We start from the raw sequence: 26,366 nt of genomic DNA, 5'->3' as shown, positions 1-26,366 counted from the left end.
ATGCTCGGCGAAGGAGACTCGCGTACTTGCAGCTCCATGCGGAGAGGTGTGGGGCGTCTGAGCAGCGTGGTCTCGCAGCTCCGCGGCAGGCCGGCGTGTCTGCGCGCTCGCGTCTGCGGCCTAGCGGGCCTTCGGTGGCCGAGAGGTTAGGCTGTTTGCGGTGGCCTGAGAGCTCGCGGCCAGCCGCGCAGCGCCGTAACCCGGCCTCACCATGTTGGTCCTGTTTGAAACGTCCGTTGGCTACGCCATCTTTAAGGTACGTCGCCTGGAGGTGTTGAACCGAAAGGCCTGTGCGGGACAGACCCGGAGCGGGATGCGACTTCAAGGGAGGCCGGAACGACCGAGCGCATTTGAGTGCCTTTTAAGTTCCCGGGCTCCGAAAGGATGTGAGAAGTCAAGGGCCCGGTGTTGGGGTGAACACGTGGCTCGGCGGACTTTCGGATGACCTGCGCTTTCGAGGTTTTGCTCAGTTTGAAAAATGGACAGGACCCGTTTTGCAAGTGATGATAAAGCGTTCACTTAATAAGAATGTTATTCACGGTAGATAGAACCGACGGCCTTGTACGTGTTAAGCCAGCGAGCGTCCTGTGACAGAGCTATATCCCCAACCTAAGATCAGTTATTCATTCATTCATTCATTCATTGAGGCACGGTCCGGTTATGCAGCCTTGGCTGATCCGGAACACTATTTAGACTAATTAGATTTAAAGCCCGAGCCCAAGATCAGGGTCCTTTCGGGCATGAAACTTTTGAGTAGTGACTTAGTGTAGTTTGTCTTATTAAGAGATTGTTTTACCGTGTGACCATGCAGGAAGACAAAAGGAAGAGAAATTTATGTAGACAACATGAGTGTTCGGTCTCCAACTCAGGACAAATGGCTAAGGTGCCTATTAACATATCAGAACTGACTGGCCGCCAGTCCACCTGTTACAGGGTCCTCCGGCTTCCTATATAACCCATCCATTTTGGCTACGCCAGTCTCCTGGTGCTCTTGGTCTCCTGGCTCACTCATGGCCGCTCGGCTTCTGGTCCCTCTGTTCCTCCTGAGGTACTATCATATCTACAATAGACCTCCTCTGCCCATACCTACCAATGTTATGCACTCCCCCCTTTTTAACTCAGTGAGGTTGCTTGAATTATTGAGATGGAGAAATTTTGAATGTTTTTTGTTCAAGATGTAGGAAGGTTGTTGGGGCACCGGTGCTCATGATTTCCAGTTTGGCCAGTGTGAGGCTTGCCAGTAAGCTGTGGTGATGTAATTGTGTAAATCGGGGAGTTCAAAATTTCAAACTTGAAGCTTAGGTGGGAAATCTAGATGGCTGCTATCAATTTGAGTGTTATTTGTTTAAATAGGGAAAGTTTAAGAATTAGCTTATAGCATGGAAATGATCGAACGTTGGTGTGTTCCTGCAGTGGGATGCTACTGAGATGAGCGGAGCGATGAGGTAGAGTCTTTTGAACTCTACTAATAGAAAATTTTCATTTTCTAAATTTATGTGTTTATATGGGGCAAAAGTGCTAGATAAAACACGTATAATTCAGCTGGGTGGTGGTGGCCCACGCCTTTATTCCCAGCAGAACCAGGCAGATCTATCGAGATCCAGGACAGACACCAACTGCACAGATCAACCCTGTCTCCAAAACCAAAACCAAAACAAACAAACAAAAAATCATGTATAATTCAAATTTAGTTTTCTGTTAAACCTGAGGCTTGTGTGTGTTTGTGCAGTGCAGGAAGAACACAGGATCTGCTGGTGGGCACTGCTGGTTTGAAGGAATTTGTGTTACTGTTTTTCCATATATTTATTTATTTGGATAACTATGAATCACCATGACTTTATTACATTTCCTTTGTTGCTTTAACTTTAGTTTTAAATGTGACAGTTCCGGGGCTGAAGAGATGGCTTAGTGGCTGAGAGCACTTGTTCTTGCAGAGGGCCTAGCTTCCCAGAACACACATGGTTGTGGACAGCCATCTGTAACTCCAGTTCTAGGGGGTCTCTTCTCACCTCTTCCAGCAGATGGTGCACACACACGCGCAGGCAGAACAATCACATACATAAAATAAAGAAATCTCAGAAGAGAATGGTGACACAATCTCTCAGATATGACCATTCTGTTAATCCAATTTTTTTTTTTTTTTTTGGTTTTTCGAGACAGGGTTTCTCTGTGTAGCTTTGCGCTTTTCCTGGATCTCACTCTGTAGACCAGGCTGGCCTCGAACTCACAGAGATCCCCCTTGCTCTGCCTCGAGAGTGCTGGGATTAAAGGCGTGCGCCATCACTGCCTGGCAATCCAATACTTTTTAACTAGAAGAAAATGTGAACTTTTCAAGAGTTATGCTCTACTATTTTCTGACAGTTAGTGAACACTGCGTATAGTTGCAGTCTCTGAACAGTATTAAAATTGGGACTATTGTGTGGAATCTGCCTTAATTAAAAATAATCTGTTTTGCTGTACTTGTGGAATGTAGTGGGGTGTCTCTGGATTCTTAAGTTTTTTTTTTTTTTTTTTTTTTTTGGTTTTTCGAGACAGGGTTTCTCTGTGTAGCTTTGCGCCTTTCCTGGGACTCACTTGGTAGCCCAGGCTGGCCTCGAACTCACAGAGATCCGCCTGGCTCTGCCTCCCGAGTGCTGGGATTAAAGGCGTGCGCCACCACCGCCCGGCCTTTTTTTTATTATTTTTATTTTATTTTTTTTTTTTTTTGGTTTTTTCGAGACCGGGTTTCTCTGTGTAGCTTTGCGCCTTTCCTGGAACTCGCTTTGAAGACCAGGCTGGCCTCGAACTCACAGAGATCTGCCTGCCTCTTGGATTCTTAAGTTTTATCGTACACAAAATAAACTAGCTGTAATCTAACTGGTGTATGCAACTCAGTACAAGTTATAGCTTAAAATTGTAACACACTGTAGTTCCCTTCAGTTGCTTGATTCCTTCAGTCTTACAAGTTCGATTGATGGCAACCAACTTTTCAAGTTCTGTAACTATCTCTTAGTTAAAATGTAAAGAAATCAAACTTGGGGGCTAGAAAGATGGCTCAGCCATTAGGAAGGAGCCCTGGCTGTTTTTCCAGGGGACCTGGGCTAATTCCCAACACCTACATGGCAGCTCACAATTCTCTGTAACTCCAGTTGCAGGGAATCCAACTCCTGACAAGTGGTACCAGACAAACATGCAGGCAAAATACCCATATACATAAAATTAAACAATGGAGCTGGGCGGTGGTGGCATATGCCTTTAATCTCAGTGGCAGAGGTAGGTAGATTTCTGAGTTCAAGGCCAACCTGGTCTACAGAGCTAGTTCTAGGACAGCCAAGGCTACAGAATGAAACTCTCTGAAAAAAAAAAAATAAACAAATGTAATTTAAAAAAAATTAAAAATGTATAGCGATTCCTTTTTTTGTTTTGTTTTATTTTTGTTTTGGAGACAGGGTTTTCTCTATGTAGCCCGGGCTGTCCTGGAACTCACTCTGTAGACAAGACTCAGAAATCCACCTCCTTCTGCTTCCTGAGTGTTGTGATTAAAGGCACGTGCTACCACTGCCGGGCTAGAGATTACATTTAGTTATATTTTAATACATATATATGTATGAGAGAGGCTGACCTTAAACTTGCAGTGTAGTCTGGATAACCCAACCTTGACTTTCTTTCTTTCTTTCTTTCTTTCTTTTTTTTTTTTTTTTTTTTTTTTTTGGTTTTTCGAGACAGGGTTCCTCTGTGTAGCTTTGCACCTTTCCCGGAACTCACTCTGTAGTCCAGAATGGCCTCAAACTCACAGAGATCTACCTGCCTCTGCCTCCCAAGTGCTGGGACTAAAGGCGTGCTCATGCGCCACCACTACCCGGCAAACCTTGACTTTGTAATCTTGCCTCCACCTCACCAGTGCTGAGATTACAGGCATGCTCCCTGCATCTGGTTTTTATGTAGTGCTGGGAAGCTAACCAAGGGCTTGCTAGGTAAGCACTCTTACCGAGACTGGGACTAAATTAAAATAGCAGCAGATCCTTAACTGCAAAGTTCCATAATAATTGCAGTGCTTTCTTTTCATGAAAAGTGCCTATGAAATTATAACTGATTAAGTGTTGATGTGTAACTGTTCTATGATATTATTGGTCTGACAATTACCAGCTGTATTGCCATAAAATTAGGCATAGCTGTATATTGTCTTGTGTCACGGTTAGTGTGCTCTTTTACAACACCAATTAGATTAACTATTTCAGGGGTGTTTGGTAAGCGGAGTGTAGATTTGAGGATTGATCTGCCTTATCCTGTTGGAATTGCTTTATCATACAGAGTATTGGTGTTGAAGCAAAAATCTTTACTCTTGATTTTATGTGAATCCGTATAGTCTCTAAAAGTGGGTCAGAGGATATAGCTTAGTTGATAAGAATGCTTGTCTGACACATACAAAGCATAAATAAACTGGACATGGTGGCACATAACCATTATAATCCAGCAATGGAGAGGTGAGGCAAGGGTTTATTTTTAATTATGTATATGTTTATGTATACGTGCACTTTGAATGCAGGTGCCTGAGGAGGGCAGGCACCCAATACCCCTGAAGCTGGAAACATGGGCTATTAGGATCCACCATGTGTAGATGCTGGGAACCTGACTTGAGTTCTGGAAAAGTAGTACAAACTACCACTTAACATGCATCAATACAAAAGATGTTTAGGAGCTTAGGGAAAAAAATAGAATCAACTTAAATATCATATAGGAGCAGAAAAAATACCGGAAGGGTTCTGAAAGGCTGTAACTAGGTTTACTATTAATTTGACCAAAACTTATGCTGTGTAAGAAAAAAACTAGCTCATTTCAATAAGAGAAGTGTATTTCTCTACCTGTATTTTACATGAATACTTGTGGAATGTACATGATTATGTCTAAACTGCCACTTGAAGAAAACTGGTTTATTGCAGGTTTTGAATGAGAAGAAACTTCAAGAGGTTGACAGTTTATGGAAAGAATTTGAAACTCCAGAAAAAGCAAATAAAATGTAAGTAATATTGAATCTAAGGATTTAGGGCATAAGCTGTCACAGCTAATTTGTATTGTAGACCACAGTGGACAGTGCCCCAAGATTAATGTTTTATGAGATATTTGAAGAGGCTAACATGAATTAAGTGTAAATTTCTTTTAAAAGCAGTAATTGTAGCTGGACAGTGGTAGCACACCCCTTTAATCCCACTATTAGGGAGGCAAAGGCAGGTGGAGTTCTGTGAATTCAAGGCCAGCCTGGTCTACAAGGCGAGTTCCAGGACAGCTCCAACTATTACACAGAGAAACCTTGTCTCAGATAGATAGATGATAGATAGATAGATAGATAGATAGATAGATAGATAGATAGATAAAAGAAGGGAGTAATTATGCAAAGCATGGAAGAGTTAGTTTTTGTGGGCTAATAATTCAAACACTTTCTAACTTATTCTATATAGTGTATTCATCTTCCATGACTTTTATTCCTAGGTCTAAGGTATAATTAATTAACTAGGTGGTAAGTCCTTAAAAAGTACAGTATTTCGTCAAGATCTTTTGACAAAATAACCACAGTGGTAACTAAATGGGTTGGGAGAGACTGGCAGGCTTTTTTTCAACGTAGATTCAGGGTTGCTATTTCATCATTTGTAAATCACCTTAAAATAAGCTCGTGGGTGAATGTGGTCCTGAGAAGAAACTCAGTGATCCTATTGGTACTTGTGGATTAGGAGGGGTCATATCTATGGATGTCTGTATTGGTCATATTCATCTGCTACTGCTAATAAATATACAAAAGAATAAAGAGTGATAAACCCAGAGAAAGGGCAGAGTGAAATAGAGTCATAGCAGCGTGGTGCTCCAGTAATAGCTTTGTTAATGAATTGAGAGATGTTCATGGTACACTGAAGAAAATCAAGCTTCAGAGTAACTGGCTTAATGCGATCCAGTTTATGTCTTTCTGGGTCCTTGAACATTTAGACAAGTGCTGAGAGACTCAGATGGCACTTCTACAACAGAGACCAGGCAGAATAGGACCAAAATGGGTAAAATCAGTACTTTGTTCTTAATGTCTGTGTGCTTTTAAGTGTGCCTTTGATGGACTCTACCAGCTTTTACCTTCCCAGGTAAGAAAACTTTGTTTCAGATAATACTGTTTTAGGCATATAGAAGACTAATTTTTCCATTTTAAAAGGGTATCTGCTTTGCTGGGTTAATTTTTATTCATTGTTGTCAATGATGTATTCCTTTTGGAACTGAGTCTAAGTGATTTAACAAATTCGTCACTACCACTGAGACAGCAATGAATTTTGTACAGCAATGAATTTCTTTGTACAGAAAACATCCATCGTGAATGTAAGCTATGTAGGTAATAATGGAAAGCAAGTCTGACAATAATCTTTTTATATTGGGGGGGGGTAGTGGGAGACAGGGCCTCACTATGTAGCTCTGGCAGTCCTGGAACGCTCTGTAGACCAGGCTGGCCTTAAACTCAGAGATCCAACTGCGTCTGCCTCCTGAGCACTGGGATCAAAGGCGTAGGCCCCCACGGGTGGGCAACATGCTATTGTTCACTTGTGCTTGGTGTTTGTTTGTCTAGTTGGTAGCTGGTGGTACTGAGGATAGAACCCTGGTCTATCCTTGGATATATATACTAGGAGATGCTCTAACATAGAACTAAATTGCCAGCTTTTTTGTTTGTTTGCTTTTGAGACAGGAGCTCTTTGTAGTCCTGGCTGTCTTGGAGCTTAATATATAGACTATGCTGGCTTTGAACTCAGAGAGATCTTCCTGCCTCTGCCTCCCAAGTGCTGGGATTAGTGACATGCAACCTCACCCTGCTCTTTTATTTTTATATATTTTTTAAATAAGTGGAAACAAGGATTAAGTAGTTACCTGCACTGGGCCTGACTGTGGTCCTCTTATGGCTTTTGAGTAGCTGGAATTACAAACACATGCCACCCCATCTAGCAAGTTTGTTTGGGCAGTATGTGCTGTAGAGACCTCCAGCTTCTCTTTTGCTGGCTATGTCGCTTTTGCAGAATCATTGTGTTTGTTCCAATAATGTATTTGTTCTGTTTCAATTCTAGAGTAAAGCTAAAACATTTTGAGAAATTTCAGGATACAGCGGAAGCATTAGCAGGTAAAGTAAGGCTAGAGAATTTATTTTCTTTTTTTAATTTAAAAAAATTTGACTTTTTTTTTCTTATTAAAAGGTTGTTTTCTTCAGTTGCCTGAGTTAATCTTACTCAATGTTGTCAATGATGTATCCTTATTGGAACTGAATTTAAGTGATCTAACCCATTCGTCACTACCACTGAGACAACATTGAGTTAGCTTTTTTCACTATAGGCTGGTTTCCCCCATGTGATGAGAGATGACAAGTGGTTAAGTTGATCTCCCTGTGGAAACCAATAGCCTAATGCTGAAGCACAGTTCAGTAAAAGCTGTTCTACAAGGGACCAAGGTAATGTGGTCATGTTCCCAGCTCTAATACTTTCCTTAATTCAAGGGTAAAGTAAAGAATAGCCACGAAATAACAAGTGGTAAGAAAGCTCTCCAGAGTATACAAAAAGCATATCAGTATTGAAAACTGAAGGAAGGTAGAGTTATTTAAAATACATATAATGTGCACATGCAAACCACCAAGGAGCATGAGTTTGTATACGGGAAAATGATTTTTGTTTTATTTTAAAGGAAAGAGTGGTTGTAGCCTTCAAAATTGGCTTCTTGATGGATGAACAGGCATGTTTTGTGTTACTAATCAGCCAATTATTTGATATAATTTGAGAACAAAGGACTATAAGAATGGTTTAAAACTAGACAAGATTTTCGTTTGTTTTGGGGGGGTTTCTCTGGGTAGCCCCGGCTGTCCTAGAACTCGCAGAGATCCTCATGCCTCTGCCTCCTGAGCGCTGGGATTAAAGGAAGGGCCAGACACAAAGCAAGTTTCTTTACTATTAGTCACTAATGAATTGATAAAAGTCTTTGAAAGAGTCCTGTGAGAGAGAGGCATTATCTCTGTTAGAAAAGGTAACACACAGAAAGTTCATAATAAAACATTTTTGGAAGTGAAAGAAATTAGAGGCAGTTGGTGGGGGAGGGGCAGGTCCACATGCCGTGACACATCTATGAGAATGAGAGGCCATTTTGTGACATCACTTCTCTCCCTTCATCTTGGCGTGGATTCCAGGAATTTAGTTACACAGGGTTGAATAGCAAAGCATTTTACCTACTGAACCATCTCCCTGGTCGTATAAAGCAGTTTTGGCTTGACATTCCCAAAGCTGAGTAACTGTAGATCATAGTATACAATTTAAATTTTGTAGCTTTGGGCTGGAGAGATGGCTCAGCGCTTAAGAGCACTGTCTGGCTGCTCTTCTAGATGTCCTGAGTTCAATTCCCAGCACCCACACGGTGGCTCACAACCATCTGTAATGAGAACTGGCCTGCAGGCATACATGCAGACAGAACACTGTATACATAATAAATAAATCTTAAAAAATTTTAGCTTTAGAGTCTAGTGGGGTTTGATATTAATATTATATTATGTATTGGAAGTTCATGTATGACATTTAATAGAGGTATCCAATACCTCTTAGATTGGACAAATAGAGTTTGTTCTCTTCACATTAGATCCTAGGGTTCAAACTTAGTTGTTCAGCTTGGTGACAAAGCCTTGGCCCACTGAGTCATCTTGCTGGCCCTGCATTTGTTTGAAGTTACTTCTTTCCCCCCTGTTTTTTGTTTGTTTGTTTTCAGGATATTTTCTTTTTTAAAAAAGATTTATTTGCCGGGCGGTGGTGGCGCACGCCTTTAATCCCAGCACTCAGGAGGCAGAGCCAGGCGGATCTCTGTGAGTTCGAGGCCAGCCTGGACTACCAAGTGAGTCCCAGGAAAGGCGCAAAGCTACACAGAGAAACCCTGTCTCAAAAAAACCAAAAAAAGGCCAGGCGGTGGTGGTGCACGCCTTTAATCCCAGCACTCGGGAGGCAGAGCCAGGCGGATCTCTGTGAGTTCGAGGCCAGCCTGGGCTACCAAGTGAGTTCCAGGACAGGCGCAAAGCTACACAGAGAAACCCTGTCTCGAAAAACCAAAAAAAAAAAAAAAAAAAAAACCAAAAAAAAAAAAGATTTATTTATTGTATGCAAATAGATGTTTTGTCTGCACGCCAGAAGAGGGCATCAGATCCCATGGGGTTACAGTTACAGAGGGTTGTGAGCTGCCATGTGGATGCTGGGAATTGAACTCAGCCTCTGGAGGAGCAGCCAGTGCTCTAAACCATTGAGTCATCTCTCTAGCCCTTCCCCCACCCCACCCCCCCAAGACAGAGTTTCTCTACAGCTCTGACTGTCCTGGAACTTGCTGTGTAGACCAGGCTGGCTTTTGACTCGAAAGAGATCTATCCACTTCTGCTTCCCTAGTGCTGGGATTAAAGGCATGTACCACCACACCCAGCTTTTGAAGTTACTTCTTAAAATATTTAAGACAGTTTTTTGATGAAATGATAGCTATTTGCATGTGATAACCTAGAATGGACGCTAGAAGTTAGTCTAGTATAGAGATTTTACTTAGAAAAAATATATTTAAGGGAAGGGTTACTGTGCTAGGTTAAAATTAAAATTGGGCGATATAGACGATTGCAAACTAGCGAGGGGCTAGAGAGAGGATGCTGTTCCAGAGAACCCAGCTCTTTCAGAGGACCTGGGTTCGGTGCCCAGCAATTGGCAGCTTATAGGTGTTTGTAATCCCAGTTGCAGGGAATCTTGATGCTGTCTTCTTGCCTCTACAGGTACCAGACATGCAAGTGGCACACAGATATATGTGTAGGCAAAATAACTACATATGAAAACAACAAAACTTTAGACTTATTAAAGTAGAAATAAGATGTTCAACTTTAAATTTTTAATTTTAAAGTGTGTGTTTCTGAGGATCAAGCCCAAAGCTTTTCACATGCTAAGCAAATACTCCATCCCTGGCCCAAAAGACTAAAAAATTAAAGTAAGGAAAGAATACAAGGAAGAAGTCTCTTTATGAAAAGGTAGATACTAGGAACCAGTGTACACAGTGTTAGAAGGTAGAATGGAATAGCCGGGTGTCATAGGACACTCCTGGATCCCAGCACTTGGAAGCCTAAAGGAGGAGCACAAGTATGAGGCCAGCCAAGGCTGTAGGGTGAGCTATGAACGGTTGAATTCTAACAACCGTTTTATTTACCTCTTGAGCAGAATCTCACTGTGTTATACCCTGTCTGGCCTTAACTGATCCTCCTGCTTCTCTCTGCCTCCAAAGTGCTGGGATCAAAGGTATGCAAATCACCATTCCTGGCATTTATGAATGGCTTTTATAAAATAAATACATGGGCCAGACGGTGTTGGCTCACGCCTTTAATCCCAGCACTTGGGAGGCAGAGGCAGGCAGATCTCTGAGTTTGAGGCCAGGGCTGTTAGTTACACAGAGATATCTTGTCTCAGGGGGAAAAAATACATTTGGGTCTTTTAAAAGGAAATATTTGCTTTAAAATTTACATCAGAAGAGCTGTCTTGGTTATACTTATTTTTTTTTTGTTTTCCTGAAAAGCATTCACGGCTCTAATGGAGGGCAAAATCAATAAGCAGCTGAAGAAAGTTCTGAAGAAAATAGTAAAAGAAGCCCATGAACCTCTGGCTGTGGCTGACGCTAAACTAGGAGGGGTGATAAAGGTAAGGAGGGCCGTCCCCGTCAGTGCTGCAGAGCCTGACCTTTGTAGGAGGTTGCCACGTGCTCTCATAATCAATCCTTCTGTTTCTTTTAGGCGGCAGCATAATAAGCTCCAGTAAAAGTTGCAGAAACAAATATTCCCTATACATCGTAGAAAATAAATGAACACAAAGAGGATAAAATAAGCTCTTTACTTAGTCTGTTTTAAACATTTTCCTATTCGATAAAGATATGTTCAGTGGAAGTTTTTAGTGGCTGGCATAAAAATACAAGAGGGAAAACATTAAGTGAAGTATGGTGGTGTGTGCCTGTAATGACTTGTATGAGATAATATAAAAATATTGGGGGGCTGGAGAGATGGCTCAGAGGTTAGGAATACTGACTATTCTTCCAGAGGTCCTGAGTTCAATTCCCAGCAACCACATGGTGGGCTCACATCCATCTATAATGAGATCTGATGCCCTCTTCTGGCAGGCAGGCATACATGCAGGCAGAACACTGTATACATAATAAATAATAAATTAAAGGTGGTGCACGCCTTTAATCCCAGCACTCGGATGGAGGCAGAGCCAGGCAGATCTCTGTGAGTTCAAGGCCAGCCTGGTCTAAAGAGAGAGATCCAGGACAGGCACCAAAACTACACAGAGAAAGCTTGTCTCGAAAAAGGAACAACAACAAAACAAAACAAAAAAATCTTCAAAAAATGTATAAAACAGTATATGTATGAGTCGGTCTTTATCAAGGAGTTACCAAATATATGTGGACAGGTAAAGGTACAGGAAAATGTTAAGATTTTAAATAGAGGTTTTTGTTTTTGGGGGGCGGGCATTTGCTTCCAAAGTCGAATTGTGTAATACAAAATCCAGAGTCAATAAAATACTTCTTATATGTCTTCATTCTACACATTAATACCCTGTGTATTTGAGGGACACACTTATCCCTAGAGAAAAGACCTGAAGGTTGAAACTTTTTACCTCTACTTTTGTTTAAAATGTTGTGTGTATATATAAATACTTGGATAATTTAAAGTTAAGAAAGAGGCTGGAGAGATGACTCAGTCCAGTTGTGAAGAACACTTAGTGGACCCAGCTTCAGATCCCATCACCCACATCAGCAGCTCACAACCATCCATAGGTTCAGTTCCAGGCATCTGACACCAACAGCCTCTGAAGGCACCTGCACTTTACTGGGGCACAGAAACTCAAGTAGGTACATACACATAGTTTTTTTGAAATCTTAAAATTCAAATAAAAAAGCAATGGTTCACTCAGTTCAACAAACAAAAATTCCTATCAGATTTATTAAGTTTTAGAGCTTGGAAATCATAGCCTAATTAGAAGGGTAATTGGTGTTTTGTTCTTGTGGTTATTGTTTCTTAATGTGCCTGGAAGTTTTTCATATTTTGTTTCCATCAATTTTTTTTTTTTTTTTTTTTTTTTTTTGGTAGAGTCGGGTTTCTCTATGCCGCCCTGGCTGCCCTGAAACTTGCTCTATAGACCAGGCTGGCCTTGAACTCAGAGATCCGCCTGCCTCTGCCTCCCAGAGTGCTGGGTTAAAGAAGTGCCAACCACCTCCCAGCCCTTCAACTTTTTTGTTGTTTTTCTCCCCCTTTTAAAAATTAGGTATCTTTACTTATTTTTATTGTATGAATATTTCGCTTTGTGTATGTCTGTTTGCCATGTATGTGCCTGGTCCCTGTTGAGGTCAGAAGAGAGCATCAGATCCTCTGGGACAGGAATTTCAGGCAACCGAGCCACTGTGTGGATGTAGGGATGAACTCAGGTCCTCTCCAAGAGCAGCCAGTGCTCTTGTCTACTGAGCCATCTCTCCAGCCCTTATAAATACTGTTTGAAAAGGTGATATTATTTCAGAATCCAGTGTGGTACCTCATGTTTGTCCTTCCAGGAGGCTGAGGCAGGATTGTTACTCTTGAGTTTCAGGTCAACCTGGTCTACAATAGTGAGTTCTTCTTATAAGTCACTGTCTGAAAACCCACAAATAGGGATTTTCAGGAAAACTTTGTTTCATCTAATGTAAATGTTCTTATAGGAAAAACTGAATCTCAGCTGTATTCATAGTCCTGTTGTTAATGAGCTTATGAGAGGGATTCGATCACAAATGGATGGTTTGATTCCTGGAGTAGAACCACGTGAGATGGCAGCCATGTGTCTGGGATTGGCACACAGGTAAGACTTAACATACATACATGTGAGTACTATACTTAAAATGTTACAAGTATTCATTTACTAGGAGGAAGATGCTACTGTTGCTCCCCTTCAATGTAGTTGATAATAGGAACCCATACAACCTGGCCTTTTTTTTTTTTTTTAAAGATTTATTTATTATATATACAGTGTTCTGCCTACATGTATGCCTGCTGCCAGAAGAGGGCACCAGATCTCATTATAAATGGATTCAAGCCACCATGTGGGTGCTGGGAATGGAACTCAGGACATTTGAAAGACCAGCCAGTGCTCTTAACCTCTGAGCCATCTCTCCAGCCCCAGAATCTGACTTTTATTGCCTGTGTTCTTTTGTTTTTTTGAGACAGGGTTTCTCTATGTAGCCCAGGCTGTCCTGGAGATCTCAGATAGCCTTTGCCTCCCTGGTAATGGGATTAAAAGTATATGCCACCAAACCCAGCTATTGCCTGTATTCTTTTTTTTTGTTTGTTTGTTCGTTTGTTTGTTTTTTTTTAAAGGATTTATTTATTTATTATGTATACAGTGTTCTGTCTGCATGTATGCCTACAGGCCAGAAGAGGGAAGGAACCAGATCTCATAATAGATGGTTGTGAGCCACCATGTGGTTGCTGGGACTTGAACTCAGGACCTCTGGAAGAGCAGCCAGTGCTCTTAACCTCTGAGCCATCTCTCCAGCGCTTTTTTTCTTTTTTCTTTTTTCTTTTTTTCTTTTTTTTTTTTTTTTTTGAGACAAGGTTTCTCTGTGTAGTTTTGGTGCCTGTCCTGGATCTCACTCTGTAAACCCGACTTGCCTTGAACTCACAGATCCACCTGGCTCTGCCTCCCGAGTGCTGGGATTAAAGGCGTGTGCCACCACCGCCCGGCTTATTGCCTGTATTCTTAAAACCTCATCATAGAATTTCTTCTCCCCGTTAGTGTTGGATTATTTATTTCATGTTTTTTCTGTGCTGTGGTCATTTTGTTTATCTGCTGTGTGCGTATATGCATGGTGTGTGTCTAAAGGCCAGAAGAGGTTGTCCTCTATCATTCCTCCTATTCTTTTGAGGCAGAGGCTCTCTTGGAACCTGGGACATGGGTTTCCTGGGCTCGGCTAGAAATCAATAAACCCCATCAATCCTTCTTTCTTGGAGCTGGGGTTTTAGGCATGGATTGCTGACTTGGTATATGGGTGTTGGAATCTGACCTCCACTGGTCATGATTGTATAGTAAGTACACTAACCTGCTGAGCCATGACTCCTTATTAGCCGTAGATCCTTAGCATATGCAATGTTGCTGTGCTGTAATCATCAAAAGTAGTATTTCAGCAGTTGCATGTGATAGCACAGGCCTTTAGTACTAGCACTCTCAAAGCACGGACAGGTGGATCTGTGAGTTCCAGGACAGCCTGGTTTATAGAACAAGCTCCAGACAGGAAGGCAACACAGAAATTCTGTTTTGGGGGAAATGGGAAAAGGTTATGAGCATATATAACTTAAAAATAGTTGAATACTTTCAAAAAACAAATAACAGTTCTCTATGATAAAAGTCAGAGATAATAAAAATGTCCTGCAATGTAAAGGAAACCCCTACAGTATGCAGTTGTAAGGCTACAAATGTCATTAGTGGCGAGATTTGATACCTTCACGTGTATAGTTCCCTATAATTTTCTGTTTTCAGATGTTATACAAATGCTGTTATTTTTTCCTTTGGAGTGCTTTGAAGCTCTACTGTATGACAACAACAAAACTCTACAAGATCAATGTAACTTGCTCTAGCTTATTAATTTACCCTACTCACCATAACAAATTCATATGGAAATACAGGCTGCAGCGGTACAGATGTATTCATTTTCAACTAAGTAGCAAGTTCAAGGCTAGCTCAGTTGCTGAGGTATTTATTGCACAATCATTGAGTTCACGCCCCCTAGAATGCCCATAAAAATCCTGGGCTTGGCAGCACTTAAATCCCAGGGGCAAGGATAGACAGGTAGGTAGGTAGGTCCCTTGCTAGCCAGCCCAACTACTCTGCAAGTTCCAGTCCAGTGAGAGACCCTGCCTCAAAAACAAGGTGGGCCTCCAGCTGCACTGGAGATAGGTACCCATTCACATGAACACACAAATCAGGGGAAGGTGGAAATGGGATGTGTTAATAAAAGTGCCTTTTAAAATGCTCTCTGACTAGTTTTCTTTTCATCTCCCCAGCCTGTCTCGATACAGATTGAAATTCAGTGCTGATAAAGTAGACACGATGATTGTTCAGGCAATTTGTAAGTACATGGCAGAGTCCGATCTGTGTAGTTCTGGGTTTCCCAGCGGTTGTTACTGTTTTATCTGTTGAAAGAAAGAGGAACTAGAACTTCAGTGAGTAGATGATTGGGAAAGCAGAGTAGGAAAAGGAATCACATTGTTAATCCTATCTACAGATTGATTTCGTTGTCCATCAATGTTAAAACTGCAAGAAGGATCTGTGTAGTTAAGTGTTCTGTTTGTTATCTGGCTTTTTTAGATTCTCATGAATTGAACAATTTTAAGAAACATGCAAGTAATAAAAATTGCTTTGACCAACAATTCTATTACTAACTGCATCAAGAGTTAAAATCATGGACTTGGTCCTTTGTGTTACCACACCTCTGTTCATAGAAGTATTACTTACACTAGCTGAGAAGGAAAATTTTTATCATTCAATGAATAAACAAAATGTAGATAAAGAAACACAGACACACATAAGATTCCATTTGGCCTTCAAAAGAAATAATGTAATACATGCCACAATGAAGAAAACTTTGCCTGTGTGAGAAGCCAACAGTGTGGAAAGGTAGCTCTTGAAAAGGACCAGGATTTAATTTCTAGAACCCACATAGTGGCTCACAACCATCCAGTTCCAGAGGGATCCTACTTAATGCCTCCTTGAGGGGAATCGGGCACAGACACAAAAAGAGATGCCTAGAAAGTTTTGTTCTCTCCTTCCACCATGTGAATCTTGAGGTTTGAACTCTGGTGTCTGCTTGGCAAGAAGTGACTTCACTCACTGGGCCATTACAGATACTTGTTTGTTTGGAAATGGAGTCTCATTATTTAGTCCTAGCTGGCCTGGAACTTACTGTGTAAACAAGACTGGCCTTGAACTCCAACATCCACCTGCCTCTGCCTCTAGAATGCTGGTATAAGAGGTGGGTGCCTGCACACTTGGCTCCAGAGGTTGCTTTTCAAGGGCTATAAGATTTTCAGGGTAATGGAGTCGGGCGGTGGTGGCGCACGCCTTTAATCCCAGCACTTGGGAGGCAGAGCCAGGCAGATGTCTGTGAGTTCGAGGCCAGCCTGGGCTACCAAGTGAGTTCCAGGAAGGGCGCAAAGCTACACAGAGAAACCCTGTCTCAAAAAACCAAAAAAAAAAAAAAAAAAGATTTTCAGGGTAATGGAACTGTTCTGAAAACAGATGGTGTTAATGGTTGTATGGCCTGAATGTACGTAACGCCACTAAATGCTTGAAAATGCTTTGAGACAATTTGTTGTGTGTGGTAACTACCATCAGTCCCTCATTTGTTGTTTTTCTTTCATTTTGCAGCCTTATTAGATGACTTGGATAAAGAACTAAACAACTACATTATGCGGTGTAGGGAATGGTATGGCTGGCACTTCCCTGAGTTAGGGAAAATTATTTCAGATAATTTGACATACTGCAAGTGTTTACAGAAAGTTGGTGAGTTAATTTTTACCCTTAATAAATTATTCAAAATAAGCGACTATAACTCGTAATAATAATAAATTAATATAACTCAGTAGAATTGTAGTACATACTTAAGATTACTATAGTTTTAAAATTTCAAATGAAGCTATTTCATTTCTGTTATGTTAAAACTGAGCTTTAACTTTGATTTTTTTTTTAAAAAGTGGCTTCTTTTAAATAACAAATAACAGATAAAGTCACTAGCTTCAAATGATCCCAACTGACCCAAATAACAAAGATTATTGTTTGTCAACCAGTATCCATAAATGTTGTTTTCAACTTCTATGGTAGATTGTAAGATTACAGCTATGCATTAATTTAGGATGTAAAAATTGATCACATGAGAAATCCAAGGCAAATGAGGTTAATTGGTACAGTTCTCTTAGAAGCAGGTTAAAAAAATAGGATGAGTACATAGTAGGATAGCAAAGTTAAGTCTTTGTTTGTTTGTTTTCTTTTGGAGACAGGGTTTCTCTGTGTAGCCCGGGAAGTCCTGGAACTCACTCTGTAACCCAGGCTGGCCTTGAACTCACAGAGATCCGCCTGCCTCTGCCTCCCAAGTGCTGGGATTAAAGGCGTGCGCCACCACTGCCTAGTGCAGTGTTAAGTCTTAAGTGACCTCTAGGTGTATTGTTAACTCTGGCTTCGAGGTGCAGCAAAAGTTCGGGTCTCTTACACTGTAGTTTCAGCCCGATGGTGATGGTGACACACACACTAGGGAGGCAGAGGCCAGCAAGATGCTTTGTTTTATTTTTTTCCAAAGTAAATTTGGAGATTGTGGGGTGGGGGGAATTGAGACAAAGTTTCTCTGTGTGACAGCCCTGGCTTGCTTGTAAGTAGCTTTGTAGACCAGGCTATCCCTGAACTCACAGGAGATCCACCTGCCTCTGCCTCCCAAGTGCTGGAGTTAAAGGCGTATGCCACTATTGCTAAGCTGAAAATTTATTTCTAAATCATTTTTACATAAGAAAAGCCTAGGTCAGACTTGTTCACATTTTGGGTTTTCGCCCCTGCCCCTGCCTCCCCCCTTTTTTTTTGCTATTTTTATAATATCCCAAGAATGATTCTGCTTCATCTTCTACACATTCCATAGGTGACAGGAAGAACTATGCGTCTGCCACTCTTTCTGAATTGCTGTCAGAGGAGGTAGAGGCAGAAGTGAAAGCAGCTGCAGAGATATCCATGGGAACAGAGGTTTCTGAAGAAGATATTTGCAACATTCTACATCTGTGTACCCAGGTACATGATACCCACAGAGGCTGTAGTTGCCGTCTTTCGAGGTCTGTAATGATTTGCTGATGGCAATGATGATTTTGCATTTATTGTTCACCTGACAGTATATGAAGGTGTTCAGTCACTACCTCATCTGATGCCATCTTTTTGTGTGTGCTTAGGTGTGGGCGATTCAATAGATGATAAAGTAATTTATATTATGGGCATTAGTTTTAGTTTGTTTGGGTTTTGGTTTTATGAGACAAGGCCTCTAGTTGCCCTGTCTGCCCTCATACTCCCTATGTAGACCAGGCTGGATTGAAGGAATGAACCACCACACTTGGCCCAAGCATTATATTTTGAACAGTGATTTAACCCAGTTCTTAATTTAAGACTACAAAGATGTACCAATTAGATTTTTTTTTTTTTGTAATTCTTCCTCAGACTCCTGAGTGCTGGGATTATAAGCATGTGCTTGCATGCCTAGCTTTATTTTTAGTTTTAGAGGTGGCTATTTCCAGCTCCCTATGATTGGCCTCAAACTCCATGCTCATGTAATCTTGCCCCAGCCATTTTAGTAGTGAGAACTGTCAGTAAGTTACCTGTCCATTTCTCTTTGTATCCATTGAAGTCTAATATTTTCAAAATTAATTACATATTCTTTACTCATAATGTTTGTGACTTCCTCATTTAATTCCTCATTTTAGGTGATTGAAATTTCTGAATATAGAACCCAGCTATATGAATATCTGCAAAATCGAATGATGGCCATCGCACCTAATGTTACAGTCATGGTTGGGGAGTTAGTTGGAGCACGGCTCATTGCTCATGCAGGTGACAGTTTTAATGTGATTTGTAAAAATGAGTATAACACCTAGTACAGACTAAGGACCACAGTTCAATGATGATTACTGTTGCTTTGCCTGATTTTCTGAATAATGAGGGCATCTTCAGTCACTACCTCTTCTGAGACACTGTGGTTCTTGGTTAGAAGGCTAAAATTAGTTCACTATCGTATTTTAGCTGTAAGTTCAGTCAATCCTCAGCATCAAGAAAATTCATCAGACCAAGTTTTGAATAAAGTTTCTAAATTACAGTATTAACTGGACACATTGTTATACGTCATCACAGAAGATCTCTTATTATTCCAGCTTAACTGGAATAATTCTTTCAGCAGTATCAGACAAATATTCCAAGTACCCTTTGCTGTAAGGTCAGAATATTGTGGGCTCTTTTCGATTTCTTGCCCTGTTTCAGTCGATAGGTAACATTAACAGCAGTAAGAGATAAGAGACTAGCTGAAATTCTAATGTTTGAGTTTGTACCATTAGTGGTTTATGTATTTCTAACAATGTTAAATGCAGCAAATCCATCAAAGTGTCTTAGCATACATCTAAATATGTTTCCCTTTTTAAAAAAAAATTATTAATGTGTATTGGTGTGAAGGTATCAGACCCCTGGAACTGGAGTTACAGACAGTGGTAAGCTGTCCTGTGGGGGCTGGGTTTGAATCCGGGTATTCTGGAAGAGCAGCCAATGCTCTTAACCACTGGGAAATTCCTCCAGCCCTATAAATGTTTCTTTTTTTCTTTTTTGGTTTTTTAAGACCAGGTTTCTCTGTGCAGTTTTGGTACCTGTCCTGGATCTTGCTCTGTAGACCAGGCTGGCTTGAACTCTCAGAGATCTGCCTGGCTCTGCCTCCCGAGTGCCGGGATTAAAGGCGTGTGCCACCACCGCCTGGCTCTATAAATGTTTCTTAATTCTCTTCTACCTCAAGGGTAAAATAAACATGGCTCTATACCATTGATACCACTCATGTGAGCATGCTAAGGAATGTAGAATTTCAGTTTTCCAGTTCATAGATTGCCTTGCACTAGGAAGCATTCAGGGTTTTCAGGGAATTATGTACACTAGTATAGAATCTTTCATATACCTAAAATTATATTTTTTAACTTTTTCTTTTTTTGTAGGGTCTCTGTTGAATTTGGCCAAGCATGCAGCTTCTACGGTTCAGATTCTTGGCGCAGAAAAAGCACTTTTCAGGGCCCTCAAATCTAGACGAGATACCCCTAAATATGGGCTCATTTATCATGCTTCTCTCGTGGGCCAGTCAAGTCCCAAACACAAAGGAAAGGTAAGTACAGTTTTTCCACTTCTTTTTTTTTTTTCAAGATACATTTTTTTGTTTGTGTGTGTGTGTGTGTGTGTGTGTGCTAGAGGGCATTAGATCCCTGAGTTCTTGGTGGTTGTGAGCTAACATGTCTATGTTGAATTGTACCCAGGTTCTTAGTAAGATTGGCAAATGCTGTTAGTATCTGAGCCATCTCCAGGCGTGGTGGTGTGTGGCTTTAATCCCAGCACTTGGGATCTGTGTGAGTTCAAGGCCAGCCTGGTCTGCAGAATGAGTTCCAGGAAAGGCTCCAAAGCTAAGCAGAGAAACCCTATCTCAAAAAACTAATTTTATATATATATGAGCCATCTTTCTAGCCCCTGAGCTTCATTTTTTCCCCCTAACTCATTTTTCTTCTACTCTAATTACAGTGTTTATTAAAACTTAAGTTTCTTTCAATTTACTATAATATTTAAATAAAAAGCATTTTTATATATTAAATGGTACTAAATTGTAATCTGCTCTGTTTGTCAAGAAAACCAATATGTATTAGATATAGCATATTTAGTGTGCTGAACATTTTCTAAAAATCAAGTTTGGATGTCTGTTTTACACATTTCTGTGTTTCTGTAGATACCTAACTGAATAGGGCTAAATGGAAATTTTGTGAAATTCAGAGCACACTAATAGAAATAAAGGAGTAAGTAGACACTATAAATTAGTTTGAGGAAGGATCCACAAACACTTGCTTATCCTTTCTCTCCCTCTGTCTGAGGTTGAGTTTAAAAGCCTATATAATGCTGGTACCAGCTGTACCACCAAGCTACATCGCCAGCCCTGAAGAGAATCTCTTTTAAGTATGTGTGTGGTGCATGTGTGTGCGCTTACAGAGGTCAGAGGACAACTTGCAGGAATCAGTTCTCTTTCATCCTGTGGGTTGTGGGGATTGAATTCAGATCATCGTACTTGTTGTTGCGTGGAAGCAAGAAAAGGGTAAAGACTGGACTAGGACTTTTCTAGTCCAGAATAAATGGTAGTGTGGTGATTGACTATAATTTTCTCATGAGTAAACGATGGAGAGGGTTTATATTTCCTTGGAAAGGAGCACTGCTGCCTCTGAGTTCATATTTTCTTAATAGATTTCTCGAATGTTGGCAGCCAAAACAGTTTTGGCTATCCGATACGATGCTTTTGGTGAAGATTCCAGTTCTGCAATGGGAGTTGAGAACAGAGCCAAATTGGAGGCCAGATTGAGAATTTTGGAGGACCGAGGGGTAAGAAAGAACCACACCCTGTCTGGCAGATGTTAACCTGTCAAAAGTTAATGAATTATAGTTTCATGAACACAAAGTCACCTGTTAACATGGCTTTTTTTATATTTCTTGATATGCTCAGTAGTATATTTTCTGCTAATAATTTATCTTTGCATTAGCCACGAACATTTGTGTTAAACAATGCTTTCTGTTGAGATATGTTTACTCAAATTAGCAAAGAAAATGTATGCTGTCCAATAAAGGATGTGTTGTAGATTTTGACTTAGTAATTTTCATTTTTCTTCTTAGATAAGAAAAATAAGTGGAACAGGAAAGGCCTTAGCAAAAGCAGAAAAGTATGAACACAAAAGGTAAAGTACATTGTAGAGTTCCTTGTTATTTAAATATATTTAATACCTTTTTTTTTTTTTTTTAATTGTAAACTCAGTGTAGAATAACACTTTTGAAAAAGGGGCTGGAGAGATGGATCAGCAATGAAGTGTTAAGGTCATCTTGCAGAGGACCAAAGTTTCGTTCCCAGTACCCCTTGGTGGCTCACAATCAGGCACACTTGTACACACATACCTGAGGCAAAACATTCATGCACAACAGGAATCATTGTTACAACTGACGGGGCTTGAGCAATGGCTTAGTAGTTCAGAGCACTGACTGCTCCTGCAGAGGACCTGGGTTTGATTCTAAGCACCCACATGGCAGCTCTCAACTGTCAGAACATGCACACCTGAAAACAATGAGTCTTTTTTACACTGGCAACTAAAAATCGAATTTATTTAGTGTGTCAGTATTTTGAGAAATGTGTGCAGTTGTAGAATCACTAAGTCAAGTTGACAGGCTCGATCTTTTTTGTCTTTGTTGATAATACTAAAATCTTGAGCAGTTTTCAGGAACATGTTAATTACAGTCATCACCATGCTGTCTATATACATCTTTTATATACATCTATAATTTTTTCTTGTTTAGTTTTTCATGCTCGACTTCTAGTTTTTTGTTTGTTTGTTTTAATATATTTGTGTGTGTTTGGGTTGTGTGTGTATACAGGCAAGCCACGGCACTCATGTAGATGTCAGAGGACAACTTTCAGGAGTTTGTACTCCTTCTACCATGTGGGGTCCAGGGATTGAAACGAGGTGGTCAGGCTTGGTATCGAATGCTTTTACGAATAAAGCCCTCTTGCTGGTCCTTGATAAACACGTATTTAATTCAGTCACTTCACTTACTCTGTAGTGTGCCCTTCATTTAAAAGCTTAAAGAGTTATCTACAGTGAAACTTTTTCTAAAACCCCAGGCAGGCCTAAAAATACAGTCCATAGTCATAAAGAAGTATTTGAGGCCTTACTTGGATGTAGAGGGATGCTTTGTTTATCATTTGAGGCTAAGTGGGATGTTTGTAAGTTACAGGGATTGAAATGGAGTTGTGCATCTTTTATGATAAACTGGTACTGTGTATCAAGGTCCTCCAGTAAACCACTTGGGAAATGAATGCAGCGTGGCTCAAAATAATGTTCATCTTTGCCTATATTGCAAGTTGGAGGCCAATCTAAGCTACACAGGACCCTGTCTTTTAAAAAGCAAAAAAAATTATGAGGTCTTGCTATATATATCTTAGCTGGCCTGGAATTCAAAATTATTATTCTTCCTTAGTATCCCAGTTTTTGTGGTTATAAGCATATGCTATGATCTCTAGGTATGTGTGAATTTTAATGAAATCATAGGTTATAAGTAGATAGGGTAATTAATATTTAACAGCATTCATTATAAACATGTAGAATCCATCCTTTGGTTGACTTGTGTGGCTTTTTGCTTTTTTTGTTTTGTTTTGTTTTTCAAGACAGGGTTTTTCTGTGTAGTTTTGGTGCCTGTCCTGGATCTCCACTCTGTAGCCCAGGCTGGCCTCGAACTCACAGAGATCCACCTGCCTCTGCCTCCTGAGTGCTGGGATTAAAGGCGTGTGCCACCACCGCCTGGCTGCCTCTTTGCTTTTAAATAGTAAATATTTATAGCTTATAAAGTTTAGCAGCCATTCACCGACAGCAATTCAATGGATAGAACATTACTCACTTTGTTTCAGATTCCTGTACTTCGATGCACTGAAAACATGAATTGACTTTGTAGGGGATCAGTGTATTGTTATACCACTTACGGGCTTGTGGTGAAGGTTTGTCTGAAATGGGATTGTATAACATCTTGTGTTGTGTTGTTACCCAGTGATCTAAAAATTTAATAAGTACAGTTAATTGGAAAGTGATTTCACTTGATCATTTTCCTTTTGATGCTCTTGTTTTTCTGTATAGTAGTAAGTGCGTAGATTAATAAATCAGAATTTATTTGCCTCACTTCTTGAGTGTGATTGACCTAACCTAAACTACCCTAAACCCACTTAAAATGAAATAGCATTGTGTCCTTTGTATTACCCGACAGTATTTGCTTTTTTCTTGAATTATTTCAATTACAGGTATTTGTAAAGATTTTCCACAATTTATTTGGTTTTTTCAGTGAAGTGAAGACATATGATCCCTCTGGTGACTCCACACTTCCAACTTGTTCTAAAAAACGCAAAATAGAAGAGGTAGATAAAGAGGATGAAATTACTGAAAAGAAAGCAAAAAAAGCCAAGATTAAAATTAAAGGTTAGTTTGAATAAAAAAAAAAACAAAACTATTTTTACTTACTTCGTTGGGGATGGGGGAGCATGGCACAGTACACATGTGGAAGTCACAGGACACTTTGTATGACTGGGTCCAGAAAGTAAACAGACTTAGGTCCATAGGCTTCCCCACAAATGCCTTACCCAATGAACCATCTTGTTGGCCCTAGTTGGAATTTTAAATTTAATTCCTTCAATAATACACTCAAATATCTTGATCTTTTTAAACTATAGACTTCTTAGGTATTGGAAATATGCCTAGCATTGCATTCAATGAAAACAGATGCCATTGTTTTTTGGGAAGTTAGGATGTTATTAAATTAGATTTTAGTGTCTTTACATGTGAGCTATTTGTACAGTTAGGTGGCTTCTAAATTGATTACCTGAGTTTCAGTCACATGATTAAGAGATGTGGATTAGTGTAACCTGCTGTTCATTCTCAGAGTATCTAAGAGAAACCAGTCGAGTTGATAATAAGCAAAGGCCCCATATATACCTGATACTGAGTGTCTGCTAGTATGGTCAGAGTAAAAGAGATCCAATGATTAGTTTCTAAATACCTTTGTTGTCAGAATGTATTATTAATAGATGTAGAGAATTGGTAGAGAAACTATAATAGGTTTATTAATTTGTGTTTCTATTTTCCTAATTGAAAGATTTAAAAAACAAAACTAAAGTCTTATTTCTAGCATTTGAAAGCATGCTCCAGAGCAGTTAACAATTTCAGCTGTATATTGGTCCATTGGCTCTCATGTACCTGCCAGTCATCTACCCAAATACATACTTCATATGTAATCTTGCATACTCTTGGCTTGGTACCACTTTCCTCCATCTTTGACCCTTGTGTTAAAATGTCAATGTGTAACTCCCCTTCTGATAGCTCCCTAACTGCTTTATTTTTATCCTTACATTTATTATTTACTTCATGTCTCACCCGTCTCTCATGAGTATTCATAATTATGGCTAGGGTCCCTGTGGGTATATACATGTTTTCTAGAGATTAGAGGTGAATATCCGGTGTCTTCTGCCTTAGTTTTGTGATTGTTTTTGAGACCTGATCTCACTGTCTAGATTGATTGACCAAGTTCCAGGTCTACTTGTCCCCAGCTGTGGGGTGGCAGGCCTGCAGCACCGTGCCTGACCTTGCGTGGGCGCTGGGGAACAGAGCCAAGCTCAGGTCCTTCTTCCTGAGCAGTGAGTGGGCACTTCACCTACTGAGCCATTCCTCTACCTTCAGGGTCAGTGTTCAGTCCAGGCAGACATTCTTGAGTAGGTGGAGCTGCAGAAACTCACCTCTTGACCTGTTCTAATAAAATTGACTCTTCCAGATCATCAGGCTACATAATTGATTGACCTTCACTTTAATGTTGACTTCTACTATGTAATAGCTCATCACTAAAAAATTACTTCTCTGAGCTTGGAATAACAGTATTAGACAAGGAGGAAGAATCCTACTAGACGCTTCCAATTACAAAATGATCATAATAATAAATACTGGAGAATTGCCTATAATGACAGAAAGAAAAATAGTCTAGGGTTTGGGGGAAGTAAGCCTAATACAATTCTAATTCTTCCTAAACCAGCTGAAGTAGAGGAGGAGGAGGAGGTGGTGGTGGAGGAGGCAGAGGAGGAAGAAGAACAGGTAGTAGAAGAGGAGCCATCAGTAAAGAAGAAAAAGAAGAAGGATAAAAAGAAACACATTAAGGAAGAGCCGCTTTCCGACGAAGAGCCATGCACCAGCACAGCAATTCCTGTATGTGATTTTAGTTGTTGCTTTTTTTATCTTTTGAGTTTATGACAGGGCGTTTTAAACAAACCTTAAGCATAGATGTTAATAATAGGTATTGTATTCTTGGTCAGAAATAACCAGGTGTTTGATAACAAAAATGTAATTTTTGTTATAGAGGCATTTTCTCTTTTAGTTTTTTACCATGAAAAGAATTTACTATAGGGAGGAAGGAATATGGTTGGTTCTGTTTGTTTGCTGTACTAAGGATTGAACTGAAGGTGTGACTACTCCACCACACCCCAAGCTCACCGTTTGTTGAAACTTGCTTTCCTGGAATTGCAGTTTTAAATTTTTGTACAAAATTTCTTTTCTGATTTTATACTTTATAAGGAAAGATTACATTGCCACTATTTCAAAAGCATTCTTGTTGGTTATTTTCAGAGTCCAGAGAAAAAGAAGAAAAAGAAAAAAAAGAAAGAAGCTGAGGATTAATGGAAAGAAACTATCATTCTGTCACCTGGATACATCATGCTTAAGAGTATGAGCATATCAGATGATCTTTAAAATAATCAAGGAAGGTTGAGTCAATCCAACAGTGATTATCTGTAGCTTCTCAAACTTTTTTTGTGTCTTGACATCAGCTGTTAACTAACTTTAGTCTTTGATACACAAATAAAATATTTTCTTTGTATTATAAGGTAGTTCTGTGATCTCTTTATATTTTAGGTAGAGAATCTTTAGCCTTTTCTATGTTTGACTTAGTATTAATTAGATTTTGATTGTTATTGTTGAAAAGTGAATTGTCAATGATTGA

The 26,366-nt window shown here is 40.0% G+C and overlaps 1 protein-coding gene and 4 non-coding genes across 7 annotated transcripts; all 5 read left to right on the top strand.

Moving 5' to 3' along the window:
• Positions 1-26,249, top strand: Nop58 (NOP58 ribonucleoprotein). 3 transcript variants are annotated; one of them, XM_059277920.1, is made up of 15 exons: positions 1-256; positions 4,920-4,996; positions 7,065-7,117; positions 10,555-10,676; positions 12,724-12,860; positions 15,059-15,123; positions 16,422-16,556; positions 17,677-17,822; positions 18,503-18,629; positions 19,766-19,929; positions 21,045-21,179; positions 21,468-21,529; positions 23,673-23,806; positions 25,407-25,576; positions 25,994-26,249. In XM_059277920.1, the coding sequence occupies exons 1-15, from the start codon at positions 212-214 to the stop codon at positions 26,042-26,044; spliced, it is 1,623 nt and encodes a 540-aa protein (XP_059133903.1). In that variant the 5' UTR covers positions 1-211; the 3' UTR covers positions 26,045-26,249. The 3 variants fall into 3 exon arrangements, with proteins under 3 accessions (XP_059133903.1, XP_059133904.1, XP_059133905.1); XM_059277921.1 differs by lacking the exon at positions 1-256 and adding an exon at positions 537-561; XM_059277922.1 differs by lacking the exon at positions 1-256 and adding an exon at positions 7,327-7,441 and having other exon boundaries at positions 4,923-4,996.
• LOC131923722 (small nucleolar RNA SNORD70) lies at positions 6,198-6,282 on the top strand. Its single transcript, XR_009382659.1, has one exon. It is a non-coding gene; the product is annotated as a small nucleolar RNA SNORD70 (small nucleolar RNA).
• Positions 7,223-7,307, top strand: LOC131923721 (small nucleolar RNA SNORD70). Its single transcript, XR_009382658.1, has one exon. It is a non-coding gene; the product is annotated as a small nucleolar RNA SNORD70 (small nucleolar RNA).
• On the top strand, positions 17,880-17,961 carry LOC131923726 (small nucleolar RNA SNORD11B). Its single transcript, XR_009382662.1, has one exon. It is a non-coding gene; the product is annotated as a small nucleolar RNA SNORD11B (small nucleolar RNA).
• Positions 18,690-18,770, top strand: LOC131923725 (small nucleolar RNA SNORD11). Its single transcript, XR_009382661.1, has one exon. It is a non-coding gene; the product is annotated as a small nucleolar RNA SNORD11 (small nucleolar RNA).
• Positions 26,250-26,366: the final 117 nt, after the last annotated feature.

Source organism: Peromyscus eremicus, chromosome 13, assembly GCF_949786415.1.
Source record: "Peromyscus eremicus chromosome 13, PerEre_H2_v1, whole genome shotgun sequence".
Lineage (NCBI taxonomy): Eukaryota > Metazoa > Chordata > Mammalia > Rodentia > Cricetidae > Peromyscus > Peromyscus eremicus.
This window is presented reverse-complemented; position numbering and strand designations above follow the sequence as displayed.

What these genes read in the sequence shown, in the direction of transcription:
- Nop58 (XM_059277920.1), top strand. Translation starts at nt 212, where the DNA reads ATGTTGGTCCTGTTTGAAACGTCCGTTGGCTACGCCATCTTTAAG. An exon ending in GAAAAGTATGAACACAAAAG is followed by an intron (nt 21,530 to 23,672) that starts GTAAAGTACATT and finishes TGGTTTTTTCAG; the next exon opens with TGAAGTGAAGACATATGATC. An exon ending in GCACCAGCACAGCAATTCCT is followed by an intron (nt 25,577 to 25,993) that starts GTATGTGATTTT and finishes GGTTATTTTCAG; the next exon opens with AGTCCAGAGAAAAAGAAGAA.